Source organism: Vipera berus, assembly GCF_964194415.1.
Source record: "Vipera berus genome assembly, chromosome: 17".
Classification (NCBI taxonomy): Eukaryota; Metazoa; Chordata; class Lepidosauria; order Squamata; family Viperidae; genus Vipera; species Vipera berus.
The window spans coordinates 826418-841417 of record NC_138220.1 but is presented as its reverse complement, the minus strand read 5'-3'; the positions used below and the strand labels follow the sequence as shown (position 1 = coordinate 841417).

Sequence of the window (15000 nt, the reverse complement as noted above, 5' to 3'; positions counted from 1 at the left end):
GTGATCCCCTTTTGTGACCTTCTGACAACTGTGTTATTAACTTAACAAATGCATAACAACTCCTTTAACGAATGTCTCGCTTAGCAACAGAAATTTTGGGCTCCACTGTGGCTGTAAGTCGGGGCCTACCTGTATCCCGCCCTGCTCTATTCAATTTTCCTAAAGGTCTACCAGTTGCAATCGCCTGCCGTTCCTGATGAATTTAGCAACTGTGAACGAAATTATGCATCGAGCAACCGAGACTTCCACTTCCGCACCGTATAAATTTTATAGCCAATCTATAAAATTTGGGCTGAGACGCAGGGCAGCCAATTCTACATAAGCTGAAGGGCAGAGCGTGGGATTTGGGGAAGGAAAACTTCATTTAGCAAGGTGCCAAGAGACCCCGGGTGTGAAAATAACTCCCTATTACTCAGCTGCATTTAAGAAGCAGGAGAGAGACTCCTGTGTCTTGTGGTTATGACAAGGACACAACCAGCTGGCTGCTGTGTCAGAAAAATCCACGCAGCTTTCGGCTGGGGTCATGCCAGCATTCGCAAGAGGAGTTCAGAATTTCCTGCCACCTCAAGGAAATTAGGAGGAGGAGGAGGAAAGAAGAAGAAGAAGAAGAAGAAGAAGAAGAAGAAGAAGAAGAAGAAGAAGAAGAAGAAGAAGAAGAAGAAGAAGAAGAAAAAGCATTTTTGAAGCAGTAAAGGCAACTAAGCATTAAGATGAGAGGCTTTAGGCTACATGTTTGACACCACCTCGCTGTCCTACCGTGATTTTAACATTCATGGTGATAATCCCTCTCTAATCCAGCTGCTTTCCAGTTTCTATCCTTAGCTTCTTTCTTTTATCTTTGAATTACAGGAGCTTCTCCCAATGTTTTGTCCTGGATACCCCTGTTAGCACTTTCGCCAGGAATGGCATTCACAGCAGGATTTACTCCTTCTGCACTGAGCATCAACGACTCAGGCTCCACTTCCGGTGCCTTCCGTGCCACTGCCTGCGTTGTCACACCTTTGCGATCTGACCTGACCATCAACCTCTTCACACTGTGTGCTTTTATGGTCAAAGCTTCTGTCACCAACTGCGGTTCTCATCTCCCTTAACCATTCAACTAACTTATGATTTTTCTCCTCTGTTGTGAACTTCAAATGGTCACTAAAGTCAAGAGCTACCTGTAATAAAAAAAAATGATGCTTGGGACGCAGTTTGAACTATTAAAAAAACATCAGCACAGTGTTGTTGTTTTTTAAAAAAAGCAAACTTCAAGAGACTGGATCGAAGAAGCAATTATTTAAACTTTCAACCTGCTGCCATAAAACCCACCCAGTTTGACCACTAAGTATGCTAAATTTGTATTCCACAAAGCCGGCAGGACACAAGTGCCCTAACAGTTTTCCCCACACCTTCACGATAATAATAGCATTGTATCTGATCAAACTGAAATATACAAGAAAGATGTTGTGCTTCTCTGCCCAATCTTTTTTTTTAAAAAAAAACAAACTTTATTTTGCTCATTAGGGAGCAGATGGACTACATGACATAAGGACAATTACTACATGGCCAGCCCAATTTAGACAAAGTCACCCAGTTACCACCTTCCTTATACTGAGGGGCTTGCCACAGTTAAAATTACTGTGACAGGCTAGCTGACAAGAGCTTGCCAATACAAGAAAGGGCAAATATTAGCTTTTAATTGAGATTCTTGCTGCTAATGCTGCTGCTGCTACAGTGTTTTTCTGCTGAGTTCCTCTGGGGCTCCCTGCCTCTCAATCATCAGCATTTTAGCCTCTCTGCCCATTATGCAGCTGCTTATAAGGCAGAACGGGCTTTGCAGTCCCCAGAGAGTAAGTTGGCGTTTAGATGCCAGCTGGCGTGGCATGCCAGACCTAGGAAGACCTGTGGGGACGAGGGTGGATTTCCACAGGTCCAAATTCCCGAGCAAGAGTCGGGGGCCTTTCACAAAGTAAGCTGCACAAACCAGACAGTGGGATTTTTGACAGGGGGAAAAAGATTATTAGAATATTAGACTAGCATATATTGCCACCATTCTTGCCAAAATTGTCCCTTATGCAGCTCTAAACTTCGCAACGGACAGGCGTCCCGCTGATTGACAGTAGGCAATCTCCATTGCTGTCCATTTAAGAACATCTGGGAGGACGGAAAGAAAACCTCCGTCGAAAGGATTTCGGGGAACTTCAACAGGGGGGAACCCGCGACCGCTCAACTCCTTCGGCATAAAACGAGGCTTGTGAATCAAAGCAATAATGCCCAAATGAAATCCAAGTGGCTCCTAGATTTGACACCTAGATTTCTTTTCTTTTTTAAAAAAAAACGCCAGGAACGTCATGCAAAATGGAAAGGGACCCAGCGGCTGGGCCTGGTTCCAAGATTCTTGTGTGCTTATTTCAGTAGGACCAGGTCGAGCAGCTTTCAGGCCGAAAAGGTAGTAGGGCCTGTTGTGTTTTGAACCACAGACGATTGAAGAGAAGTTCCGTTTTAATCAGTTATGTAATTCCACCAGCCATTGAGAGGGAAGTTCTCTCAGAGAACCAGAATCTTCATTCACCACCGCCGTATTTCTGTACCGCCACGATTTCACATCTCCAGGTAGTTCACAATCAAATCATCAAAGCCATAAAAACTATCAACAACCCAGTATTTCTCGTAAAACACCAGCACGTTTAAAGTGGCCGGCGGCTGATTAGATGGGAAGGAAAGAAGACACGGGTCTACAGAGGTCTGCCAAAGAAGCCATGTTTTAACCACTTTCCCAAATGGGATTAAAGTGGGGGAGGGGCTGGTATTATTGAGGGGGTGGGTCATATGTCAGAGAGGCTGGCCACTGGCCAACTTAAGAGGTTGGGTATCCTGAGCCCTTACCCTGTATAGGTCAGATATAGTTATAATATATAATATCATAAAGGTAGAATCCTGAACAGAATGTGGAAACCAATGGAAACCAATAAAATGATCAGCAAAATCAGTGTACAGCTTTCAAAATAGGTGCTATGTGGCTGAATCAGCTTACACACGTCAGGGTGACAAAAGCAGAGTCAAGACGCGTTGTGTTACTATTCCACATAGGAGATGCTGTTCTTTGAGCCCAGATCCTTTTTTAAAAAAAATTTTTTTTAAAAAAACAGGTTTATGGAAGGCTCCTGAGCCCACGAATCACAGCGCATTTATACAGGAAAAATCCTCCCGATACCACAGCACCACTGTTCCCCTTCCCTAGGAATCTAGACCAAGCCAAATCCAGAGGAGGCAGATGTGTCTGTACAGTTCGGTATCTTCCTCTTATCTCTCGGAAGGGGTCCTGCCACGACCTTAACGCTGGTGAGACTGATGTGCTAAGCGATCTGAGGAAGGACCAAAACAAGTTTTTGTGACTTTCTCATTGCTCCTGGGCGGAAACCAAGGCTTAATATAAATCGCCATTCTCCCTGCCCCCACGTCTCTGGAAGTAGCTTCCACTAGAAATAAATGGGGGGTGGATCCAGTTCTTGCAAAGAGCACCTTGGTTTTCAACCTCCACTGCCACGAGCTTCCACCAGAATCAATGGGGGGAATATTTTGCATCTCTCTTAACAACTGAACACAATAAAGCATATCTGACGAACGGATTGATCGACGATTAATTTTGTCTTCGGCAAGGCGGTTAGTCACATTTATGACCTTCCGAAAATAATGGATTCTTAGGAAATCTAAGATCACTTCTGGAAAGTATCTTCAGAGGACCGAGCCAGCCAGCAGGAGAGGTCTAACTACTATCATCTCCGAAGCTGCTTCTCTAAAAATGAATAACAACCAATACGCGGGGCACAATTCAAGGAAACGGGTTGCCCTCGTGTTTGTTAATACACTGTCTCATTCACTCCACGCCCGACAAATATTTCTAGATGCAATGCGTGTGTGCGTGTGTCTGTATTCATTTCTTACACACGAAGCTTACTTTTTAAAATAAGATACCTGCTAAAGGTTTTCACCTCGTGTTAAGCTTCGTTGTTTATGCGAGTCACACTGACTAGGATTTATGCAAATTCTGCAGCAAGACATCTAGATTGGGAAGGCTACTCAGAGATGCAGTATTAAAAGCATTCTTAAATAAAAGATTAGTAAGCTCTGGGGCCTGGAATCACCTTGCTTTTTGGAAGTTTGGGCACAATCGGACCCTTTTCAAATTGGCGCTTGAGATAATGCTCCCCCAGAGACTACTTTTTCATTCATTTCTGACATGTACAAAACACCCAGACCACATTTTTTTAGTTGCACCTGTGAAAGAAGGCCAGATATACTGACCAACATGCCAAATGAAGGAGATCCTGTACACTGTTCTCTTTTAAAATTCATAGTAAATCATTTCCTATTGTCTAAGGGACCAAATTTCCAAAATCAGCGGTGGAACAGTTCTGATCGTAACTTTGACTCCAATAAGTCTAGGATTTTCAACCAACCAGGCAGTGACGTCACAAAAAGTTTTGATCTTAGCTACCTCATTTGTGTTCCAACGGTGTCTCTCTTTTGGTAAACTGGAACATTTTGGTAGACATTCAAGGAGCTTTTTCGGTAAAAAGATTTTTACATGACTTCCGTTGCTGTTCCCATGATCATCTAAAAAAGGAAAAGAAAAAAAAAGTAAAGATGATATATTTGTGTGAGAAACAAGCATCAGAACCGTTTGATGTATTCCCCCCGCTGACTCCAAAGGTCAAATCCATATGCACGCAAAGAGGCCTCATTCTACAATTTGTCATCTTAAAAATGCAATATCTGGCATCGTCACTCCCCAGCCGTAGAAAATAAATGGCCATCGTGGTGTGTCAATTCCTTGAAGTCAAAAGGGCAGGCTGAGTTTATGGACTCGAGAAATATAAATATATAAACAAACGATTGAACTTTCCAACTGTACAGAGTTGCCAGCAGTTTTCCACTGAGGCAGTGCAGGAAATCTCATTCACAAGAGCAAATTTCAGAGAATTAGGCTGCGACAAAATTGTTAGGGATAAAGGGCTACGGTTTGAATTTCACTACGCAGAATGATGTTAGTCCTTTGATATAAAGCAGACTTCCAAACTGACAACCCTTTGGTGATGTGTACAAATTTCAGGCAGTCGTCAACTTACAACAGCCCATTTAGTGACCCTCCAAAGTTACAATGGCACCGGAAAAAAGGGACCTGGGGCCATTTTTTCATCCTTACCACCGTTGCAGCCTCCCCACGGGCACGTGATCAAAATTCAGGGGCTTGGCAACCGATTCACATTTACGACAGCCGCAAAGTCCTGGGATCGTGGGATCAGCTTCTGGCCAGCAAACTCAGTGGGGAAGGCAGATCCCCTTAACAACCGTGTTCTAACTTAACGACTGCAGCGATTCACAACGGCGGCAAGGAAGTTGGTAAAATGGGCCAAAGCTCGCTTAACGCCTGTCTCGCTTAGCCACAGAAATTCTGGGCTCCGTTGTGGCCATAAGCCGAGGACTACCCATACGCAGACTTGTATTTCAGCTTTAGACGTTATTCCTACCTGTACGCTTGCAGGGGAGAAAAAAAACCTTAACGTATAGTTTCCCACAGATAACCAGCTCTGAAACTGCCCAACTGGCATCCATTAATTTTTACAAATAACGCATTTTCAACAGCGAAGACGGTCCACTAAAAACCCGAAGTTAGCAACGGCACCAAAGTCCTCCCAGCCCTGGGCTCGGGCCTGGCCAGCGCATCCCGTTCTAACATAGAGCAGCAGTGAGTTAATTCCATAATTACCACTTTTATTTTTTGTGTTCTCTCTCTCTTACTGAAGGGAAGGGAAGGGAAGGGAAGCAAGGCCTGTTCTCTACCAGTTTATTTCTCTCTCAATAATAGCTTCACACCAGCTGTGGACAGAACGAGTTAGAAAATATCGCATTTGAACCCAAAAGACGGCTGATTAATAAACTCGGCAGGAAATGCCTAGTCAAGAGGGCCGTGTTTGTTTTGCAAAGAAAAGATAACAACCAGCATTGTAGCCTGCTGCAATTTTCACTTGACGTTTCCTTTCCTTTCTTTCTTTTTTAACATGCGTTTATTTCCTCCCCAAGTATTTCTATTAAAAGTTCCTTTAAAAGGGAAGATTTTTTTTAAAAAAAACTAATGTAAAGAAAAAGAAGAAAAAGAGAAGGCTCAAAGTGAAAGAAAAAGTGGAACAAAAATAGAAAAGGGAAAAAAAAAACCAGAAGAGCACCTCAACTTACAACAGCGCTGGAAAAAGCGACTTATGACCGTTGGGAACTGCAGTGATTCACTTAACAACTGTGGCATTCCACTCATTCCACTTTTTTCCCATTTTTCCCCTCTCTTTAGTCTTAAAGAATAAGAACATTTCAACCCCACGTGGAGCAGAGCACTGTGGGAAGGCTTCTCTGCTAGGATCAGCTCCATCAGAGCAATAAATGCTCCAAAAATGTGAACTTTGGAAGAAGAGGGAAGAGCAACATAACGTTCTTCACTGGGGAAAAAAATGTCGATTTTCATTTATTTATTTGGGGCGGGGGCCTTCCTTAAATCTGGGCCAAAGCTCAGAACGCTTTCAAACGAAAATCTTCCACTTTTGAATCTTTCACCTGGCGTGTCCGTCAATGGAAAGATTGTGGGCATTTTAAAATCAGTTTATCTACTGACCGCTGAACGAAACCGGTTTTAAGAGGGGCTCTGAACAGACGCTGGCAAATAAGGGAAACGAGGCCTCGCAATATCCACGCAGAAATGGAGAATTTACTTAGGGCCGGCTAAAGTACAGAGCTCTCGCACGTTGGGGTGTGCACCAGTTTTGGACAATTCCAGAATTACAGGGAGTCTTCGCAATTCAGGTCAGAATTTCGCTTCAATGTCCGATTTTGCCACGGTTGCTAAGCGAATCGCTGCAGTTAGGCCAACCGCGTGGCCTTCAAGCTTTCCCAATTCCGTTGGCTTGCCGGAAGCCAGCTAGGAAATTCGTCAAAGGCAACCCACGCGAACGGTCGTTAAGTTGAGGATACCTGCAAACTTAGCTGTACCGGACAAATTCTGTGGCTGGCAAAGGGGGCAGTGGGTGTGCTCCAGTGTTACTGTTGGAAGTCAAATTTGACCTTATTTTGTAAAATGTTAGCTGCTGTTAATGTGTGTTTCCCGCGCTTTGATCTTGCCTATTGAATTAAACTGTGCAACCTTTTTCCCAATTAGTTGAATGGGCCTGCAGTACCGGAGGTCCATATTTCTAAAATACACCTTCCAAGGGGGAGGGAAAAAACCCCTCACCCTTAAGCAGTGGGAGATGAACGACTAGATGGACGCGGAGACCTTATTATTCAACAATATCATTCTCGCTCTGCAGAGGAAACATAAAAGGAATGAGGTGCCCAGCTGAGATATAAAAACACATAGCACAGGAACATTTTTAAAGGCATTTTAGAACTGTAGGTGAGAAGTAATGACGAAAAAAGCTGCAGTAGCTTCCTGTCAGGCTGGGCACACAGGATCTCAAGTAATTTTTGTTTTTCCCCTCAAGGGGACTCTAAAGCTGTAAAACTTATCCTGTGCTTTTCAGCACTTGAGAAACATCCATTAAGGCCTAGGTTTGTCATCAGGCAAGTCCAGGCAGGCACAGACACTTTAGCTGTAAAAATTGGGAAAAGAAAAAAGAAACAGCCAGACAGTAGTAGTACTACTAAGGTAAGGGGAGAGTGGAGAACAGTTACGCCCGCTCACCGCACAGCCAGCCCTGCGCTTCCAATCTGGGGGCTTCTACAGACAACAAACAGCACTGCACAACTAGAACACAGAAGCCAGGAGCTGGAAGGGACCTAGTCCAGCCCCCTACCCGAGCAGGAGGCCTAAATCATTTCAATTAATCAGAATAGAGCTGGAAGGGACCCTGGAGGTCTTCTAGTCCAACCCCCTGTCCCATTCCAGACAAATGGCTGTCCAGTCTCTTCTTGGACCTCCAGTGACGGAGCAGCCACAACATCTGGAGGAAAGTCATTCCACTGACTAAATGGTTCTTATTATCAGGAAATGTCTCCTTAATTCTAAGTTGGTTCTTTCTTTAAGGATCTTCCACCCATTACTTCTTATTCTGCCTTCAGAGACTCTCTAACAACTGTCTTGCTTAGCAATGAAAATGTTGGGCTCAGCTGTGTGGTCGTAAGTCAAGGGCTCTCTGCAACCTTTTCTCCACACTACTGCAGCTCCTCTAAGTTGGGCGTTATGCCTGTTACCACTACACTGCCTTGCAACCCAAAACGCCGCTCTCGTCACCCATCGTGAGAACCCCATCAATATCCGGCAACTTCCCCTCTCTGGGGGCTCTTTGGATCCATCAATACCGTTAGAACTTTGGGCTTTAACGATCTTGGGGAGCCGGCAAAGTCTTTTATCTCTGATCTGTATTACAAGATGTTCTAGATTTATATTCGGCGTGCTTAACTTTACGTCCAGTGTAATCCTAAGATCCAGGAGAGGAATAACCCGTGCTTTAATGCGCGGGCAAAGAGGCAGGGCGAATCATAAAGATTCCCGCCTCAGGTTGTACAGTTGTGTGTGCGGGGGTCATTAAACGGACAGTCGTGATGCGAGGACCGCCTGCACTCAATTTCTACCACCACCTCACTTTACCGAGTGATTCTCAGCGGCTCACAGGTCTAAAATTTTAAAACAATTTAAACAATTTAAACTAAAATTAAAACGATTAAAAAAACAAAACATCCAGGAAATATATACGTATAAATATACGCAGCGGCCGTGAAGCCGCGTAATAGGGCCCTTCGCACAATCACTGCTGGGAAGAGATCACAGAGCGAAAGGTTACTTCCACAATTCTGGGATGGCTTCCAGCCATCGAAGTTGCGGGGAAAACACCGCTTTAAAGAACTAATAATAATAATAATAATAATAATAATAATAATAATAATAATAATAATAATAATAATTTAATTTCTATACCGCCCTTCTCCCGAAGGACTCAGGGCGGTGTACAGGGCAATAAATACAATAAAATACAATGTACAAACGTTAAAGAACCAAGGCTGTTGCGTGAATTCTAATCATAGCATTTCAAAAACTTGCAACAGCGTTGAACACACAGCCATATAATTTCTCGCAGTCTTACAGGTAACCAGTTCCTCCCAATCAACGCTCAGGTGATTCATACAAATGTTGACAACAACCAGCCCACTTCCAAATATAAAAAGACGTCTTGACGGATGAACCTTACCCAAAGCTAAGGCTTGACAAGCATTATTCCCAGCTTCGCAAACTTTTCCCACCAGCGCGCCCACTCGGTTTGACTAGCAAGACTATAATTCTGCTCTTTTGATTAGTAGATTTTTTTTTACCTGGTTCAAAATTCTACAACGGTTTTCATCTGCTCAAGAAAGGAAGGAAGAGCATTGCAAGGAGGAAACAGGGAGCAGAAATTTATATCCATTAGCGAAAGGCAGAGTATTACCAAGCTCTAGATATGAACGACCTTTCTTCTTTAATGAGTATTTAGCAACATGGTCTTCAAAGCAGCCGCTGAAGAACAAAACCGCTTTTGCTTACATTCTTCCAAGCTGTGATAAAACTCTGTCTAGGTTAGAACAGAATAGAATAACAGAGTTGGAAGGGACCTTGGAGGTCTTCTAGTCCAACCCCCTTTTGACTTATAACCACTCATTTAGTGACCGCTTAAAATTACAACAGCACTGAACAAAGTGGCTCAGGGTCATTTTTCACACTCAGGATCATTGCAGCATGTGATCAAAATCCAGGCGCTTGGCAACTGGCTCGTGCTTACGACGGTCGCAGTGTCCCGGGGTCCCACGATTCCCCTTTCGCCACCTTCGGACAAGCAAAGTCGAGGGAGAGCCAGGTTCGCTTCACAACCCTGTGGCTCACTTAACGACTGTGGCAAGATAAGTCGTGAAATGGACAGAGCTCGCTTAACAACCGTCTCGCTTAGCAACGGAAATTGTGGGTTTTTCCTAAGTCTCTTTTTCTGACCGTTAAGCAGACTGTGAGCTTCTGCCTCTTTTTATCTAATTGTTTCCTAGCCAGCCTGTCATTTTGTCTTTCTCCAAGGTCATTCACACATTCCATTTGACTTCTGTATACAATCACGTAAAATAGACACCGATTATAAGAGAGAGAAATCTTCAGCTCTGTCTACCAAAATGATTCCATTTCTCAAAGGGATAGACACACTATCCGCCACCCTGGGAGTTTCCCTGTTGTAATTAACATTTTGAAACCATTAGCATTATCTATTAAGCATCTCAGTATATTTTACACACAGCCAGAGTTTGGGCATGCCAGAGTTAACAGGTTGAAAAGTATTTCTTCCCCATGAACTAATGAAACGAATTGCCTGGTTTTAAAGTGTTTACAGTTTAATAATAATTCCGAGGTGATGCTTTGATTAAAAAAAAACACTTTAGCTTTATTAAAATAGGCTTTGCTCGTTCAGAATTTTAGTTCAAACAGTTCTGGATGATGGAAATATGTTTTGAGAAATTTATACAGTGCAGGAAATTAAGATAGCATTTTTTGTGTGTTTTATTTTCTAAACAGAAGTCAGATAAATGCAGTAAATTAGATTGCAATCTATTTTAGGACACTATTTGCGATTCGGTGAGAACAATTAATTAGGCCGCTACTGCCCAGAATTTCTCTCATTTTCATACATATCAATCTCTGTTAGCAGTCATCCTGCATCTGGTAACGGTGAAACCTGTAAGTTAATTATGCAAAGCACAACAAACAGGTTTTCTGTGGTCCAAACTGAATCAACTACCTATCGACCTCATATTCTGGTATTTTAATAACTTGCAAGAAAGGGCAATATGTGTATATCCACATTTGCATAATTTCATCAAGTAAAATCTTTCCTCACCAGATATTAGCTCAAATAGTTTCACCTTTCTCCGATATGAAACATCTTCGAAGTCTTTACAGAGAGACCTCAACTTACAACTACAACGAATCCCAGCCTGATCTGAACTGGGGCTGAGGGGTGTATACTGTACAATATACACAGATGGTGAGGACCCTTCATTTCATAAAGTCCAGCTGACATTTTCTAAGTTAACTAGAGTAGCATAAACAACTAGGAAAACCTAGCCTTTGCACAATCATTAAAACGGGAAGGAGTCCTCGTATACTTTTGACAGAGGTTCAGTAACTTATGAGTAAGTAAGACACTTTGTTGCCTTCTTCCAGAAGGAGAGAGAACAACACCATTAATAAGATCAGCTCGCTACAATTACGACAAATATTTATTACACCTAGAGAAAAAACGAGCGCCCGTTGTCCAGTTTCTGCAAAGACGGTGCTGCCCTTTTTAAAGAATCTGTAATAAACCTGGTTCCATTTAGCCACAGGAAGATAATGCCACACCAAGGATATGATGGTCCCTCTCTCTCTTTCAAAGGAGCAGAACTTGAAATATGGCAGGTATGGAGTCGGGGGGGGGGGGGGGAAGCAATGAAAACACAGCATGCCCGGAGGGGACTCAAGAAATAAAGTTCATAAGGAATAAATTTTATTCTCTTATTTTGTAAGTGTAAGATCATCCGTCAAATTCATTTTACTACTGGTGCTTACAGCTGGCTGTGGGGTGTGTGTGTGTGTGTGTGTGAAAGAAACCACATTGGGACATTTCAGATGGCCATTAAATGAGAGATATATCACAGTAGGAGGAAACTGCAGGATGGGGATGGATGCTTACAATGGGCCTTCATTCATACTAAGCTGCGGGAACGGGCTGAATACTGATAGTCCTCGACTTACAATGATTCATTTAGTGACTGTTCAAAGTTACAACGGCACTGAAAAAAGTGACTTAGGACCAGTTTTCAGACTTACGACCTTTGCAGCATCCATCCCCAAGATCATGTGATCAAGATTCTGACGCTTGGCAAATGGTTCATACTTATGACCGTTGCAGTCTCCTGGGGTGATGTGATCCCCTTTTGCAACCTTCTGATGACAACTACCTGGACTGCCACAAAGAAAATTACACAGATGTAGCCCAGGAAATCAGCAAGGTTGACTCCATTTTTGACTCCATGTTGGCTGGGGAATTCTGGAAGTTGAAGTCCACAAGTCTTAAACTGGCCAAGTTTGAGGACCCCTGTCCTAATCCATGCGCTAAATAAATAATCTCCTCATCCTCATTTGTACATTAGTGAATAAACAGTATAGGAGTTTATTGTGCAAGTCACCATCAACTATGTAGAATTTGCACTCAGTGTTATTATTCTATTTATTGCAAAAGTTGAGGGCAGGTATTAAAAGTAGAATCATTTCTTTTTTCATCCCTATTGAAGATCAGAAATAAGAAGACAATGGTCGCCACAAAGTTATGAAAATGCCCGAAAAACTGCAACTGAAAGAAAATCACAACATATGGCGAGTATTATATTTTTTTTTTACACGTGGGCCCTGATGTTTAATCTCAGCAATAAGCAACGCCAAATTGTTACAATGGCTCTATTATTACATCCCTGTTATTACATCCCTAGGGTTGAAGTGTGGAGGCATCTCGCCACTAAAGTCATCTTGTATTTTATTACTTTTGAAGTTGGTATGCAAAAAAGCAACTTTGGTTACTACTGACGACTCAGCAGATGTACGTCATCAGACAGAAGAAGAACACTGAACTGCCAAGTGTTCTACAGCTTAATAAACCTCGAACATTTAACCCCTTAAAAGGTTTGCTTTACCAACTTATTTTAAAAAGCCATTAAGTGAGCAGTCAAATATGCTACCTCAATCTGTATTTTTTTAAAGGAATCTCCTAATATTTCCATTACAGATATCACCAACAGTACATCACCACCCCCTTGTGGATATGAATTAAAAGCTGTTGCTTCTGAATTTCAAAAACTATATTCTTTGGGGGCAATCTTCACCAGGAATGTTCAGGATTGACCTGTTTCACTCACAAACGTCGTCAGTTGTCGGTCTATATTCATTCAAAGATCAAGGGAACTCTCATCAGCCTTAGCTTACATCAAAGCTTTGTACGTTTAGAAGAATGCCACAAAAATACCTTGATTTATGTAACATTGTTCTAAAACGTATGGCTCTGTTATACATTGTTTTAATAGGAAGCTTTCCATTCCTATCAAAATTCATCTCAAATCAAATAATGGATGCAGGACCAAACTGGAGAGAGATGTGAATTAAAGCATACGTGACAACTACATTTGATAAAGGCCCGCTGCTATTCTCTTCAGTGAAATGACACCACTTCTCAGTTTAAAAAAAAGGAAGTTTTTGTTGTTTCAATATCCAAAACAAACAGACTTCAAATCCACAGCCGCTTATGACTTTCACCGGCCGGCTTTCTTCAATTTGGTGCCCCATCGGATATCTTGACCTTCTCGCCCCATCATATCCAGCACAAATAGAGGCCAGGAGATTGCGGGACGACTGCAATGTCCCTCCTGTATTATTTTCATTATTTCCAGTTCTAGCTACCAGCCTCTGAACTGCTCTAGAAATGACTTGGGTCAAAACATCTCCTGGACTGAAAAGAGCGGAGCCTCTGTGATCAACGCACGGTGTAAATGTTTTGTAGGACAGCGGTGGCAACTCAGGCAAACACGTTCATGAAGATATTATAAATACACAGCGTTGCCTGTAGGTGAGACGAAAGGAGGTATACAAGGACAAATACAAGCCTTGATTAAGCCCATCTACAACAACGGATATCTATGATTTCCACACACACCCCATCAATAAGGACACAGATTTAACTTTGGAAGGGGGAGGAGATGGAAATATTGCTCAATGGGGCAACCTCAGTTGAAAGGCACATGAAGATGAATTTTTTCACAATTTTTAATCTCAGAAATGAAGCATATTTCATCTTCCAGGCTCTTTGAAATAGAATCAAGTATGGACAATATGAAAAAGAGGCAGGATTTGCTAACCACCTTTGTTAAGTTTCTCTGACGGCATAGCATCATGTGTGAAATCGCCTTATACCAAGCTAGTCCTTCAACTCATCTTTATGTCCTCGCTCTAGCGGGGGGGGGGGGGGAATCCAGTCTTTTGCCTCTCCTTGAAACCTGCAAAGGCTTTCCGAAACCTCTAGTAGCGAAAGGGATTCTAACAGATTTGCAGATGGCAGGAACTCAATCCAGGATCATCAATGCCCATTTGTTAAAAAGCTACACCTTACAATGACAGCTGTCACCCTTTCTCCCCCCCCCACCCCTTGAAACACCTGAACAGCTGACTCCACACTTACAGGGTGCACGGATACCTTCAGGAAATAGGTTCAACCCTCCACATAAGCTGAGGCAAAGAGCAGCCATAGCTTGCCAACAAGTGAGGTGCGTAACTGCAGGCTACATACGGTTCACCAGCATTTAGGCCAGACCGGCAAGGATAGTTGGCATATGTGTGGGAGAACCAACATCCCGGCTCCCGAGGTAGATGGGAATGGAAGCGCCATCAACCGTGACCGTATATTGGTCCTCTCTCAACTATTTACAGCCAGAAGCAGAGGCAGCCATAAAACAGAAAGGGTCAGTCCCTCTTCTCTTCTAGTTTACACTCTATGAACAGGGAGGCATTATATTGAAAGCTCTGAATGTAGGCCAGTAATGACCCCCAAATCCTGTGTAGGTAGTTTTATACGTGTGTGTGTGTGTGTGTGTGTGTGTGTGTGTGTTTTATGTATACGTGTATATATACATGTCTGGATGGATGGAAGATACAGAGAAAGAGAGATGACAAGATGCAGACAGGATAGGTAGGTAGATAGCTGATAGGTAGATAGGTAGGTACACAGATACCGGTAGACAGGTAAGACAGAAATGATAGATGATATAGACAGGCAGAAATGATGGACGGGCAGATGGACCGATAGACAATTGAGACCGATAGATGACAGATGATAGATCAAAGATTGATATAGATCAGCATACATACCTTCATACATACGCACGTATACGTACGTATGTATGTACGCACGTACATATAAATATATATACAACATACACAAG

General features: G+C 42.7%; 1 protein-coding gene across 5 annotated transcripts in view; it reads right to left on the bottom strand.

Moving 5' to 3' along the window:
- The window catches only part of CAMTA1 (calmodulin binding transcription activator 1), a 188340-nt gene extending 183490 nt beyond the window's left edge, over positions 1-4850 (bottom strand). For 4 of the 5 annotated variants that reach the window (XR_014028216.1, XM_081341384.1, XM_081341383.1 and 1 more), the window contains exon 1: positions 4481-4850. Coding sequence is in view for 3 of the 5 variants with exons in the window: in XM_081341384.1 (XP_081197510.1) it covers positions 4481-4657 (177 nt within the window). In the remaining 2 variants the exon portion in view is untranslated. The remainder of the gene's footprint in view (positions 1-4480) is intronic. The other variant, XM_081341386.1, reaches the window with a different exon arrangement.
- Positions 4851-15000: the final 10150 nt, after the last annotated feature.